General features: G+C 46.6%; 1 protein-coding gene across 1 annotated transcript in view; it reads right to left on the minus strand.

Annotated features, from left to right (window-relative positions):
- Positions 1-14893, minus strand: part of CCDC33 (coiled-coil domain containing 33) — a 156158-nt gene that overhangs the window by 3867 nt on the left and 137398 nt on the right. The window contains exons 16-22 of the mRNA XM_055002307.1: positions 7861-8056; positions 6957-7045; positions 5693-5824; positions 5136-5220; positions 2685-2812; positions 1749-1835; positions 1200-1319 (exon numbers count right to left, since the gene is read on the minus strand). Coding sequence (XP_054858282.1) covers positions 1200-1319; positions 1749-1835; positions 2685-2812; positions 5136-5220; positions 5693-5824; positions 6957-7045; positions 7861-8056 — 837 coding nt within the window. The remainder of the gene's footprint in view (positions 1-1199; positions 1320-1748; positions 1836-2684; positions 2813-5135; positions 5221-5692; positions 5825-6956; positions 7046-7860; positions 8057-14893) is intronic.

Below are 14893 nucleotides of genomic sequence, written 5' to 3' on the forward strand. Positions count from 1 at the left end.
TTCTCTGACGAGCGGCCAGGAGCTAGGGACAGTCTCTTAATATGTGGGAATCTCTCTCCGGCATTTGGAATGGATTATTCATCAGTATGGGAAGGTGATGCTTTCAAGCTAATGAACAGAGGACAATGCCAGTTTGCAATCAGTCTGTAGTATGAATCTGGAGGGATTCAGAAAGAGACAGAGTTAGGAGGAGCTGTGAGTTGGCAGGGTTTCTCTCTGGGGAGCTGATGGCAGACTGGATGCTCTGCTGCAGAACTGTTTGCTGCCATTATGCTCTGCTTATGAATTTGTACACACGGTGTTTATCTGAACTGGCCTGAAGACCTAACCAGTGATGTTCAGAGCTCTTGGGTGGCCTGTGCATTTGTTTAATTCTTTGAACCTTGTGCAATTTCATCTACCAAAGGGCTCTTCTATCAGCCTTGGAAAAGGGTAAAAACAGGGCTGTATTATTCATAAGGTTGACTAGGCTGAAGCCTAGGGGCCCCGCAGGGACTAGGGTCCCATCAATTTTTTTTGCTGAGGCACTCTTATCTGTGCCCTAGGGCTCTCCAATGCTTAAAGGCACTTTGCACTCTGCAAATAGAATTTTTCAGGAGACCCTCAAAATGGATATAGGGCTATGGGCTGCGGTCTAGTATCTACCGTACCAGGGGCAGGCTGTCAGCTGTAGTGGGGTGAAAGATTGACGTGCTGGAGGGGGCCTGAAATACTTGAAAGCCTAGGGGCCCGGCCGTGGGTTAATACGGCCCTGGGTAAAAAGATCATGGAGAAAGGGAGCAATTTGCATCAGTGAAGCTGTGCAGGAGTGGAAATATCAAACACTCTCCTCACACAGGAATATTAAGAGCCAAGCTACAAGTGACGGCTGACACAGGTTGGACACTTGTCAGCTTCCCTCAAGTTTTGATGGGAAATGTAGGCATCCTGGTCTTGCAGCTGTAATGGAGAGCCAAGCTGTAAAACCAGGACGCCTACATTTCCCATCAAAACTTGAGGGAAGCTGACAAGTGTCCAACCTATGTCAGGCGTCACTTGTAGCTTGGCTCTAAGAGAGGCTGGGTGATCCATGTGCTTCTGTCTTGCCTAGTTCATCCTTACATGATGGAACCTGCCCAGTGTTGCAAATGGTTACATACAGAAGTATGTATAATTTCATCCCAGCAGGGCTGTCTCTGTCCATTATACCAACGACTTACCTGTGTGAATTCCGGCAGTATGAACGCGGTAGGTGAATGGCTGAATCCACGTTCGTGCTCTAGAAGACGTGTGCTATAATTCTGTTTCTCTCGCCCCCATTTCCTAGCGGATTCCTCTAGCTATGAAAAAGTAGACAAAAGCAATCGGCATGGCAAGGCAGTACCTCTCTCACCCTTGAACTCTAAGTAGTGGTTCAAACATGCATATGTATCACTTTTATCGTCACAACCTGATGGGTGACACAGGACACAAGCTAGAAGTGACGAGTGACACCTGAATGGCAAGTGAACGGCCTCACATGTATTCCTCCCTGTTCACTTGCACTCCACTTGCACTTCTCTCGATCACTTGGGGAGTGCAAGTGGAGCGCAAGTGAACAGGGAGGAATACACGTGAGTCTGTTCACTTGCCGTTCAAGTGTCATTCATCACTTGTAGCGTGGCCCTAACTCGCTCCCCCAGAAGAATACTCTATAGTGGATTGTAATAAGAGGTACCATTAATGTGGCATGCATGCCAGAGATGATTCAGGAGACGGAGGGCCATTACCTGGCATTCTAAGACATGGATGCGTGCCTCGGCTTTCTCCAGTTTAGTTAGTAGTGAGAGCTTTTCAGAGTTGGAGAGAACTGGTTCCTGTAGGAAGAAGAGAGGACAATTCAAGGAGAAAGAAGCTACATGCAATGGTGCAGGGAGGGAGACGGAAAGAGAACAAACAAATCCCATACAGCCTCCAGGACTGCAGACGCACCTGGAAACCAGATTTTCCAGGTGCCTCAAGCTCCTCCCTCCATTCTCTGAGCTTTCTTGTGATGTTCTGCAAATCTTTGCCACCCTTGTTTACCCGCATCCCACACTAACTTTCCATCCAGCCCTGCCTACTTTCAGATTGGCCTGAAATCTTTTCCCCCACAGTAGCTAGTTCTGAAGCAGAAACAGTGCCAGCAACCAGAAATGTTGTTGATTTGGGAATAATACGCTGCTATCTGTTTTGCTGCTTAATTAGCTACCACTGAGGAGATAAAATGGGAGTGGTATAAATATTTTAAATAAATTACATTAAAATAATGTAAGCAATGGACTCACCCTCTCCCAGAGGCTAGAAAGGACCCCGTATGCTGGCATAGATGTTAAGCAAAGGAAACCTCTCCTTCCTATTTCTCCCATACCTAGAGTTGCCAGCTCCAGGTTGGGAATTTCCTGGAGATTTAGGCAGTGGGGCCTGGAGAGGGTGGGGTTTGGAGAGGGGAGGGAATTCAGTGAAGTATAATGCCATAATGTCCAAGATCCAGAACAGCCATTTTCTCCAGGGGAACTGATCTCTGTCAGCTGGAGATCAGTTGTAATTCTGGGTGATCTCCAGCCACCAACTGGAGGATGGAAACCCTACCCATACCGCACACGGCTATAAATGCCCTGTTACAACTTTATTTATTTCAAGAGGGCATGCATAAGCTAAGTTGTTGCCGAACTGGGATTCCTCACCGGCAGGGCTTGCTGCTGCAGTATGATGGGTGAAGAGCGGTAACAGGATTTGCTCAGTTCATCCCGCAACCTCGTATTCTCTGTCATCAGAGTGGTGTAGAGATCCTTGGCCCACCGATCGCCTGGGACTGCAGGCAAAGAAGACCAAAGATGCTCAGGCAGAGGAGAGGAGATTTCCGGCCCTAATGAACAGTTAATTAAATTCTTCCCTCTAAAAGGCAACTCTCATTTGAAAATAAATTTGCTCTAGTTATGTACACCATGATGTATTGTCGAAGGCTTTCACAGCCGGAGAACGATGGTTGTTGTGAGTTTTCTGGGCTGTATTGCCATGGTCTTGGCATTGTAGTTCCTGACATTTTGCCAGCAGCTGTGGCTGGCATCTTCAGAGGTGTAGCACCAAAAGACAGAGATCTCTGTGTCACAGTGTGGAAAAGATGTTGGCAGGTCATTTATATCTACTCAGGAGGGGTGGGGTTGAGCTGAGTCATCCTGTAAGAGTTTCCCAGGGTGTGGAATGCTAATGGCGGGAGGCTTCACTGTATCCTGAGGAGGTTCTTTTGCATATGGATTGGTGCTTGATGTGCTAATCTTCTCTGCAGGGCTATTGTCGGGTATAGAGTGTTTTGTTAGCCTGGTGTTTTTCAGAACTGGAAACCATGCTCTGTTCATTCTCAAGGTTTCTTCTTTCCTGTTGAAGTTTTGCTTATGCTTGTGAATTTCAATGGCTTCCCTGTGTACACCGTTCTTAACAATCTCTGAAAATATTACTCATTTGGTGGACTTAGAAGTGACTGAGGAGCCCTTCCTTGGGCTATTCTGTTTAAGGGCCAGCGACACAAATGAAGGATTTAATGCTCCGAATAGACATTCACTGGATTTGAATAATGGACTTCCTAGATCAGTTTTGTGGCCTTGATTGTTTGCCCAGCCATATCCTGTAACCATCCCCCCAAATAAACTTTTTTCCAGCCAGAAGATGGCCACCCTTATCTCAGTCTTGCTATCTTTAGCATATATATTTACTGAAATAAAATTATACTTGCACTTCCAAAAGCACAGGGCAACTTACTATAACATTCAAAACACATCAAATAATCCATACATTTTAAAACACCTAATCCCCTCCCCACAGAAGAGGGGAAAGCAATAGACAAAAACACAGCCGAAGCTGTAAGACTACAAAAACTATTCGAAAGGAGACTATGCAAAAGCTGTCACAGAAAAGACTGATTTGTCCTCCTCATCCCCTTTGGCAGAAGCACAATTCCTCTTCCTGGCCTCACACATGACCTTTAAGCACCCGAGATTGAGTTCTGGTTCAGTTGTCATATAGAGCTCAGAGCTCTAGAGGTGATGTCGGCTGAAACTGCTCCTTTTTAGAACTTAAAAAACGGTGTTTTTTCTTTTTCTAAAGGTAGATTGTTCTCCAGGGCCATACTAACCTATGGCCAGGCTGCTAGGCTTTCAAGTATTTTGGGCCCCCTCTGGCCCTTCAATCTTTCACCCTACTGCAGCTGACAGGCTGACCCTGGTACAGTAGATACCAGGACCTTTTTTCTGGGAAAAGAGGAGGTGGGACTCTCAAGAGGGAAATGAGGGAGAAACACAGAGGCCCCCTTACAAAATGGCCGTTTCCTCCAGGGGAACTGATCTCTGTCTGGAGATCGGGGGGCGTGGCCACCAGACACAAGAGGTGCCGGAACTCTGTTCCACTGCATTCCCACTGAAAAAAAGCCCTGGTAGATACTAGACCACAGTACATAGCCCTATATCCATTTTGAGGGTCCCTTGAAGAATTCTATTCACAGAGTGCAAAGTGCCTTTAAGCATTGGAGCCCGAGAGCACAGGTAAGAGTGCCTCAGCAAAAAAAAATGGACAGGTCCCTAGTCCCTGCGGGGCCCCTAGGATTCGGCCTAGTCAGCCTAATGAATAATACGGCCCTGACCTAGGCTTCGGCCTAGTCAGCCTTATGAATAATACAGCCCTGATCTGGGCTTCGGCCTAGTCAGCTTCATGAATAATACTGCCCAGTCTTTCTCCAATACTCCAAAGGCCATATTATTCTCATTTCTGCTTCCCAGTTGCATTCTCTCTCGCATTCCTGGTAACAAAATAAACCCTACACAAAAACGGCATTTCAATTGCTAAAGCAGCAGGCTTGGGGTCACAGCCCATAGAAGAACTTTCCATGACTTCCTTGAAAGGGAACAGACAAACTGAAAGGATGAATCCTTTGCAGCCTTCAGCTTTGAAATAGCCCACCCTGGCCTCATCTATGCTGAAATTCGTAAGATTGCTGTAGCTGGTGTTAATTAGCACATCGGTTTGAATTAATGAAGCCATCAGAGAGACAGAAGGCAAGTCTGGGACGAGCCCATACTGAAGTCCCTCTTACTCTGGCTTTTATTGTTTTAGCATAAGAAACACACGAGTTGTGGCCCACTCACCTGGATATCTCCCTGGGTCCTGGACTGTATCTTTGTACCTGTCCATCATCTTCTCCTCCAACATCCTCTCCATGCTCTCAATCACCTTTTTGGGGGGAGCAGTGAGCAAGTTTAGCTAAGAAGGAAGGGCTCCTTAGTTCCACCCCAAGTATTCTTATGAGGCCTGCAGCTCAGCTTCTGCAAACTTGCCTGGCAAGATGTCTACAAGTCTTTATTCCCATTCTCCTGTTAAGTTGAGCACACTGTGACAGTGAGGCCATCGCCTCCCATGCACTGGTAACCTCTGAGTAGGACTACTGCAATGCCTTTTATATGGGGCTACCCTTGATGACAGATCGGAAGCTGCAGCCACGGCAAAGCACCCATTAACAGGAGAAGACTACATCTATCCTAGCAAAACCACACTGGGTCTCAATATGTTTTCAAGCTCAGTTTCCGGAGTGTGGCTGAGGTTCAATTGATACCAGAGAGCTTGCTGCTCACACTCTCCTCTGCCACACAATGCCAAACTGTGCTACGTCCACGCATGTCACTTCTTCACCTCTGCTGCCCCTCACCTTTTCCTGCTGCCTCACAGCATCCTCCAGAGCTTTCATCTTCGCTATCTTGGCCTGGTATTTCCTCAGCGCAACCTGCTGCTGCTGATGGGCTCGCTGCAGCAACAGCAGGTCCTTCTCTCGGTCATTTTTCTGGTGGGAGAGAGGAACCAAGGCCAATGAGAGGGGAAGGCATCATACATGGCCCATTTCTGAAGAGAAAACATATGAAGTGGCCTTATTCTGAGTTAGATCATTGGCTCATCCAGCCCACGGGCACCCAACCTTGTTGGGCCTGAGAGGGCCACTTTTAGAATTTTGAGAATGGGTAATGGGTGCCATCACAAAATGGCTGCCATCGGTGTAGGGACAATCTCATAATGGCTGCCATCAGGACAAAGGTCAATCTCAAAATGGCTGCCACAGGAGGAAGGCCTGATCACACAGTGTTGGGAGGTTCAAAGACATACATCGTCCTAGGACAGAGGCACTTGCTTCTAGGGTGATCCCTGCATCCACACAGGCAATGTCTCCAAGGTTCTTCTAAAGGCAGGGTTGGCAACTCTGGGTTGGGAAGCTCCTGGAGATTTGGGGAGGGAAGGGGCCTCAGCAGGGTATAGTTCCCTAGAGTCCACCTTCCAAAGCAGCCATTTTCCTCCAGGGAAAGGGACAATCTCTGTTGTCCGGAGATCAGTGGTAATTCTGGGAGATCTCCAGGCCCCACCTGGGCATGGCAACCCTATCTGAAGCAGGCGATGCAAGGAAGAGATAAAAGAGAGTCAATATCAGGCCACTGATTTGAGAAAGGAACATTGTTTAGTCTTAGCTTCCAAAAGGGAGGGTTGCTTCTTGCAAGGCTGCATGGAGAGGTATCCAAACCCAGCATGAGCTCAATGCTTTGGGCTACTCAGTGGGCTACTCAGAGATCCCTGTTTTCCCCCCTGTTGCCTCAAATGCTCTTGGATTTTATCGCAAAGACTCGAGAAGCAAGCTGGCTCCACTGTGCTCTTAGGCACGGCATTTGGAATCATGCTGATAGGCAGTCACTGCCTGAAGCCTTGGGCCGCGGCTTCTCCCAGATGCCCTTTCAACCAGAGATACCAGGGGTGGGACCTTGAATGTTGCACATGCTAAACATGTTCTTACTGTTGCTGCTACTCAAATCATACACATGCAACTCTTTTTACATTTGGGGAGTCTGAGAAGAAACAGTAAAGTGAGAGGAACTGTGCCTCAGTTATCCACTTTTCCAGCTGCTTCTAAGGCTCAGGAAAAGATCACTTACCCGGATAAGTTCATTCTGCAGCCGCTGTACCCGGTCCTTCATTTTGGCCATCTCCCGAGCTCCGGCAGATAGTTTTTGCTTGAGGGACACTAAACGGAAAAAAAATAGCAGAGCCCATCAAATGAGGCCACAGTTCCCCTGCCTAATGGGACTTAAGATGCTCCTTGGCTCAAGTGCCCTAGTTCTGAATTTTCAGAGGTGAGGCCAGCCAGAACAGCCAATCTCAAGAACTGAGCAGGGATTGTGCCAAAATGGACTTTTAACCCAAATTCAAAACCCATTAGAACTTCAAAACTGAAAATATTTCACCTTGAATGACCCATTTTAAAAAGTCAGCATTTGATGTTTCAGTTATCATCAAACCTCAGTTTCTTTCCTACAACAAATTGGGACGTTTTTGCATACACATTAGAGAATCTGAGGGGGGTGGGTGGGAAATCCCTTCCTAAACAGATTTCTGTTGCAGAGCATTAACCGATGGCCTTTTCATTGAAGGCAAGCTTTGCTAAGCAAAACAAACTAAACATCAAACTTCAAGGGTTTTTTTTTCTCTTTTAACTAGAAGTGCTATGCCTCTTATTCTGTGTGTGCTTGAGATAAAATAGTACACACATCAATCTCTATACTGGACCCGTAGAAGCTATGCTGCAAGTTTCAATCAGGTTTAAAGCACGGTCATGGGCGTCCCAGTAAACATCACAGTTTCACTGACTCAGAAAGTCTTCCAGATCTCTCCTGTACCATCCCTCCCGCACCATTCTGCTTCACACCCAGGTTCCACACATTCTGTAACCCTCCACCACCGCTGCTCAAGCCAATAGTACATTTTTCCTCCTCTCTCACAGGTAACTCCACTAGTCCCCTTGCATGCCCAGGCCTGCCTTTAAAGTAGCGATTCTCTTACTTATTCTGTCTACTATCTCTGCCCTGGTCATAACATCGAGGTCTATATCCTCCAGCAAAACGCGCCCCACATCTTCATGCATAGCGAGGTTACGTCGGAGGGCGTTGTTCTCAGTCTCCAAGCTGGCAATGTGTCGGCGCAGGGATAGGATATCATCCGCCATTCTCTGGATGGCTGAACGGAAAGTGTCCGTCTCCTATCAGTTGGAGGGCGGGGGGAGAGCAGAAATTAACAAAGACATTGACAAAGAGGGCCTCTGATAAGAAGAAGGCTTTGTTCTTTCTGACACACAGGGAGAAATAACATGTCTGGGGGCCAAGCTACACATGACGAATAACACTTGAATGGCAAGTGGATTGAGTGGAGGGCAAGTGAATAGGGAGAAATACACTTGCTGTTCAAGTGTCATTCGTCATGTGTAGCTTGGCCCTGGGATTCTAGCCACAGAACACCAGCACGCTGCGATATTTGATTCTTAGATATATGCAGATGAACACATCATAGAGCAGGCACTGAACTTTATTTTGCTGTGTTATGTATGATAAACATAATATAGAACAACTGGAGGGGAGAGCCAGGTTGTGGTTGTCAATTCATTCTTGGCTGCCCAACTATCGAATGCCAATGTACGGCTTCCCCTTCGACCCCCACACAATCACCTGTCAAGATATTACAAATTGCAGAATGAGAATAAGGGTGCTATAAGTACACTCTGGCAAGGCGTTCATTTGGCTGAGGCCTGCTTCTGCAACCATCTGGGCACAAAACAGCCCTGGGGCTTTTGCCTTTTAGCCACTTCAGCCCACACAAATTCAGTCACGCCTACCCTTCATGTAGGGTTTTTTTTTTCTTTTGCATGCTGCTACAAAAACACCACATGCAATATCTGCAATAGAATTTCAAAAGGGCTCCACAATCAGTCTACTGGGAGTAGCCATCTTAGGCACCATCTACACTTGATAAGGTCCTTGTGTTTGTTGGGGAACAACACGTGGACTTTGTGTCTCATGTGCGATGGAAGTTTTGCACCTCCTGTATGACCACTGGCTCTTTTATGTATGCGCACAGAGAGAAACAGTGGTATACTCCCCCTGTACCATGCTGGTTTTGTGTGGGCAAACCTCCCCATGGAGCCACTATCAGCCCTGCTGTAGCTGCTGTAGCATAGTGGTTATATGGCTAGGCTATGAGCCAGCACTCTGCTGGTTCGACTTTCACTACTGCCGTGAGCTCAGCAGGTGGCCTTGGGTAAGCCACTCCTCTCAGCCCCAGTTCCCCAGCTGTATTGTGGGGACAATAACAACACTGACTTTGTCAACATCTCTGAGTGGGCACTAATTTGTCCAGAAGAGTGGTATGTAAGCACACTGTAATTATTACGGTTATTAAAATCACATTATTATATGGGCTACATGTAAGTTTCACAGCAGAGGCAATAGCCAAGTGGTTCGCACATGTAACAAACTCGAGGACTGCATAATGTGTAGATGGAGACTTGGTCTCTCTCAGCGAAAGCAAACTGGGGTCTTGTGGCACCTTAAATGTTAATATCAGTTAGGGGTGCCAGCTCTGAGGCAGGAAATTCCTGGTAATTTGGGGTCAGGCCTTGGGGAGGGCAGGATCTGAGGAGGGGAAGGACCTCAGTGGGGTAGAATACTATACAGGCCACCCTCCAAAGCAGCCATTTTTTTCCCAGGGAAAATTACCTTGTAGTCTGGAGATCAGTTGTAATTCCAGGAGATCTCTAGGTTCCACCTGGAGGTTAGCCGCCCTAACATCAGTCCCTAGCAGAAGCAGTCAATCCCTGTTGAATTCAGCCTGGATTGGGATTTTGCACACCACTGCAAACTCTCAAAAAATATGCACCTGCTATCGGTTTGCTGGAAACTTTGAGAATACCTGAGAAGGAAGAGACTTTCTTCTGTGGTCAAGGCTATTACGCCCTGTAGCAACCAAGCATGGCTTTACAGTTCCAGGAATTCTTTTTGAGAAAACTGTGCAGTTCCTCTACTGATACAGAACCTTCTCTGATCTTGGCACAAAGTCATTTCTCAGCCTAACTGCAAAAGGGAGATGGAAAGGGCCGGATGGAGCAGGAAGCAGACATGGTGAGGGGGATTCCTTGCTTCCAGCAGATGCTGCCGTAGCTCGGCTCAGGGACCTTGGAGAGGGATGGCCATGACAGAACCATTTCTGAGCTCAATTGCTGGCCTCATGATTCTTGGCCTCGCCAAGGCCTTCAGCGGAATGTCAGGAGATAAGCAAGGCATGTTTGTTTATCACTGAGCAGGCACTTGCCTAGAATTTATGTGGAGGAGGGGTGTTTCCTAGTGATGGAGTGCTGATGAAGATCTCTGTGTTACCCCAGCAGCTGCGTCACAATCCCAAAATCCCTGCCTGCTGTTTACTGCAAAAGCATCAGGTCAGAAGGCCTCATTTTTCTAGGCAGAGCAATATCAGGGCACAATGAATGTCCAGATAATGCAATGCAAAAATCCCACAGAACATGGAAGAATGTGGGACTTCTTTTGGACCTTGGCCTACACAGTCAAGTTCTATGCATTTATTTAGTTTCCCAAACATCTTTTTCTCTTAAAAGTCATGGTGGTTATCAAGGCAGACAGAAGGAAAGAAAGTGAAAAAGGCTAATAATATGAATAACAGACTATTCTGCCGCCTTACTCATCTCCATTCTATTCACCTTCTCTACCACTGATCCACAGCTCTGGAGGGTGTTCCAGACTGGAGAACGGCCACTAAAAATGCCTTGTCGCTTGCCGTCAGTGATTTCATACACTTTGAACAGGGTAATTCTAAGCAGGCCATGGAGGAAGAAGGTCACCTAGGGTAACCAACTTCAACATGGGGCCTGGAGTTCCCCTGGAATTCCAACTGATCTCCAGCCTACAGAAATCAATTCCACTGGACTCTATGGTTTATCATAGAGGGTGGACTCTATGGTGTATCATAGACTCTAGAAGAAACAGAAATCCTGGAGAGGCATCACGTTCCCACTGAGTTCCTTCCCTTCCACAAACTCAGGCGTCATCCACAGATCTCTAGGAATTTCCCATTCTAGAGCTGGGAATCCTAGGTGATCCTTAAGGTATGCCACCCTAATAGAACAAATGGGGAGGGGGGAAGCTTAAATGCTTCTTGTTAGGACGAGGAGAGGGGGCATGATACTGCACCAGTGGCACAACATCATTTCTGGCAAATACCCAGAAGAGATGTTGTGTCACTGACGTGACATCAATGTGATCATCTAGGATTTGGGCAAAGTTTCCTAGAGAGTTGCATCAACATCACACCAGTGACATGGTATCACTTCCAGGTATTCACCGGAAGTGACATCACAGCACCGGCCTGATGATATTTTAAAAACTTTTTCCTCTTGCCAGCTCTCAGCAAGCTAGTGAGCAACAATGAGGAAGGCCAAGCAGTCTGAAGCTGGAGACTGGGGCCGTTTCCACACGGCTTACCTTGTTCCGGAAAACAGCGAAATCTCGCACGAAATCGCGCAAGAAGATGCTGTTATCGTGCAAAATCGTGCGAGAAGACGCGATAACAGCGTCTTCTCGTGTGGTTTCGCATGAGATTTTGCTTTTTTCCAGAACAAGGTAAGTCGTGTGGAAACAGCCCTAGCCTCCCTACCTTGTGCAACGTACCCAAACAGGACATCCCTACTGTTATAATCTAGTCCCAGAATCCCAGTCCCCTACAGAAGCAGAAGATGAGCTTAAACTTCCCAACAGCAAAGGCATTTCTTGTAAAGAGTTTGCTTCTTTGGGGCACGCCCCTCTTTTTTCACAGAGAGTGGCCAGTTTTAGATGGTTTAGAATACAGTCAGCAAAATATAACAAACACCTGCTTTTATCAGGCAGAACTGATAAAAGCTGAGGGAGAGGAGGAAGGGGCCTCTCTGTAGCAGGAAGCAGGTGTGGAGGTGGTGGTGGGGGGGACACTGCTCGCTTCAGGAGATGCTGCTATAGCTTGGATCAGGGGCCTTGGGATGGCCATGAGAGAGCCGTCTCTGAGCCAAGCTGCTGAGCTCACGGGTCTCTGGCCTTGCCCACACAGCCCTCAGAAAGCCGGTTAGGAGATTAGTGTGGCATGTTTATTTATCAACTGAGCAGACGCTGGCCTAGAATTTATAGGATAAGCAGGACAGAGGAAGATTTCTGTACTCATCCACATGCGGAAGAGATGCATGCCAGCTCCAGAAACCCTTGCCTGCAGTTTACTGCAAAAGCATCGAAGCTAAAGATTTCATTCCTCTAGGACAAGCTACATTAATGTACAACTGACATAGAGCCAAGCTACAAGTGACGCCTGACACAGGTTGGACACTTGTCAGCTTACCTCAAGTTTGGATGGGAAATGTAGGCGTCCTGGTTTTACAGCTTGGCTCTCCATTACAGCTGCAAGACCAGGATCCCTACATTTCCCATCATAACTTGAGGGAAGCTGACAAGTGTCCAACCTGTGTCAGGCGTCGCTTGTAGTTTGGCTCATAGAAACAATGTGCTATGACGTCCCATGGGACCTAAAAGAGTGGCATTTCTATAGGATCTTGGTCAAAACGGTCAACTTCTATGCATTTATTTAGACTTCCATGTTACAAGTTTATTGTTACGGTCTGCAACCAGCATCAGCAGAACATTAAAACGGTTTAAACGTTCAAATGGAATTAAATATAAAAGAAGGCAAGACAAATATAAAAGTAGAAGTAAAACATGCCATAGGTTAGTTATTTACAGAGTTAGAGCACGTTCACACTGCCATAGGCAATTTACGGTACTTATAAACCTGGGCACAAAATCTTGCTATCTGGCATGTTGTCTGATGGATTTAAATTTCTAAGTTTCTTTCTCTCACACATACACACACACACCGCACACACACACAGGTGAGGATAGTTATCAAGACAAAAAAAAAGAATTATTACTATTGAGCTTTGAACAGTTCCATAGCTTCAGAAAAACAGAGGTCCACCCCTAAGCAATTCACATGCAAATTTAAAAGTGAATTTACAATTCACATTTTGACACTGGGGGGAAGTGAAGGGAAAGGGGTGGAGAAAGTACAAGGCTCACATATGCAACTGATCTCTCATAGATCAAATGCCGCTTTCCTGTCTCCACCTTGTCATCCCGCAGCAACATCACATACTTAGCTGCAACTGATTTGTGCAATGGCTTATACTTAAAAAAAAAGATAAAAGAAAATAAAAGCTTAATCATATAACTATTACAGAAAAAAAAAGAAAAGGAAGTCTCACTTCTTTAGATGTCCCTTACTCTGGTTTTACTAGACAAATATTCCACCAGGCTTCTATGAGCCACAGGGTACCATACACACATGCTGCTCAAGTAGGGTTGCCAGCCTCCAGGTAGTGGCTGGAGATCTCCCGGAATTAAAACTAGTCTCCAGGCCACAGAGATCAGTTCATCTGGAGAAAATGGCTACTTTTGGGGGTGGACTGTATGGAATTATGCCATGCCAAGGTCCTTTCTCTCCCCAAACCCCATTTTCTCCAGGTTTCTCTAGGTTTCACCCCAACTTGGAGCTGGCAACCCTATGCTTGAGTGTCCTCCAATCAAGTTATCATCCATACTCAAAACGGCTTAGCTTTTCTACATCATGGGCAATAAGTGGAAGTGACAGACAAAAGGAAGTTCTTCTTTATCGAACGAGTAATTAAATTGTGGAATTCACTGGCAGTAAGCGTAGTGATGGCCACAAGTATATCTGGATTTTAAAATGGGGTTAGACAGATTCATGGAAGATAGGCCTGTCAATGGTAAGCCGCAGTAACTAAAGGGAACCTCCGCATTCAGAGGCAATGAAATTCTGACTACCAGTGCTAGAAGGCAATTTCAGGGGAAAGTGTTGGCCTCTATGCCTTGTTTGTTGGCTCTGTATGACAAGTGGTTGGCCGCTAGGGTAAGAGCTTGGGAGACGGCAACATGGGGACCACCAGTGTTGCATGCACCATGAAAAAACCGGAAGTGACGTCACATCGCTCTAGGAATCACTGGAAACTTTATGGTAAAACCATGCACAAAGCTGGCATTTTTATAACATTGTTCTCCCACTATAATTTGTGAAGACTGGCAAATCTCTTGCCCCCTTTGTAAAACAGGATGTTGGGCTACATGGACTACCAGTCTGATAGGTTACAAATAGGGTTGCCACAGGTTCCAGGTGATAAGTGGTGACCTCCTGGGATTGCAACCGATCTCCAGGTCACAGGCATCAGCTCCCCTGGAGAAAGTGGCTGTTTTGGAGGGTGGGCTCTATAGCATTATACCCCGCTGAGGTCCCTTCCCTCCTCAGACCCTCTCCAGGCTCCACCTCACAAATCTCCAGGAATTTCCCTACCCAGAGCTGGCAATCCTTGTTACGACAACCAGTTCTATTGTCTCCCTAGTACACACTGCTATTTTAAATTGAATACTGTTTTGCTTTTGGCATGTTCAAACAACGGTCCCTCCTTATTCAATCATCGTTTGGTTTCCAAAAATTGCTACGAATATCACAACTCTTACAATAACGGATTTGCAAGGGTTGCCTCCCTTTGTGAACAAACTGAATCCTTTCTGTTTTCCCAGTATTTCCTCCCACCGCCGGCAATTTTTTGAACCTCCATCAATCCACAACAGACAAATCCACGGGTTATGTGGTGAGGGAGGGACTCTGAGCCAAGCTACAAGTGATGAATAACACTTGCCTGGCAAGTGAACAGACTCACACGTGTATTCCTCCTTGTTCACTTGCCATTCACTTGATCAAGTGGAGAGCAAGTGAATAGCAAGTGAACAGGGAGGAATACACGTGTGAGTCTGTTCACTTGCCAGGCAAGTGTCATTCGTCACTTGTAGCTTGGCTCTCCCTCATACATGCCTGCTGCACAGGACATTTCTGTAAATGCCCTACAGAGGGCAGCCTCTTGCTTCAAATACTAAATCCATCATTTTCTGCTTTTCTCACTGCTGTACTTTCTCCAGCCTGTTTCGGGAAGCATGCAAAG

This window comes from Eublepharis macularius, chromosome 18, assembly GCF_028583425.1.
Source record: "Eublepharis macularius isolate TG4126 chromosome 18, MPM_Emac_v1.0, whole genome shotgun sequence".
In the NCBI taxonomy this organism is placed as follows: Eukaryota; Metazoa; Chordata; class Lepidosauria; order Squamata; family Eublepharidae; genus Eublepharis; species Eublepharis macularius.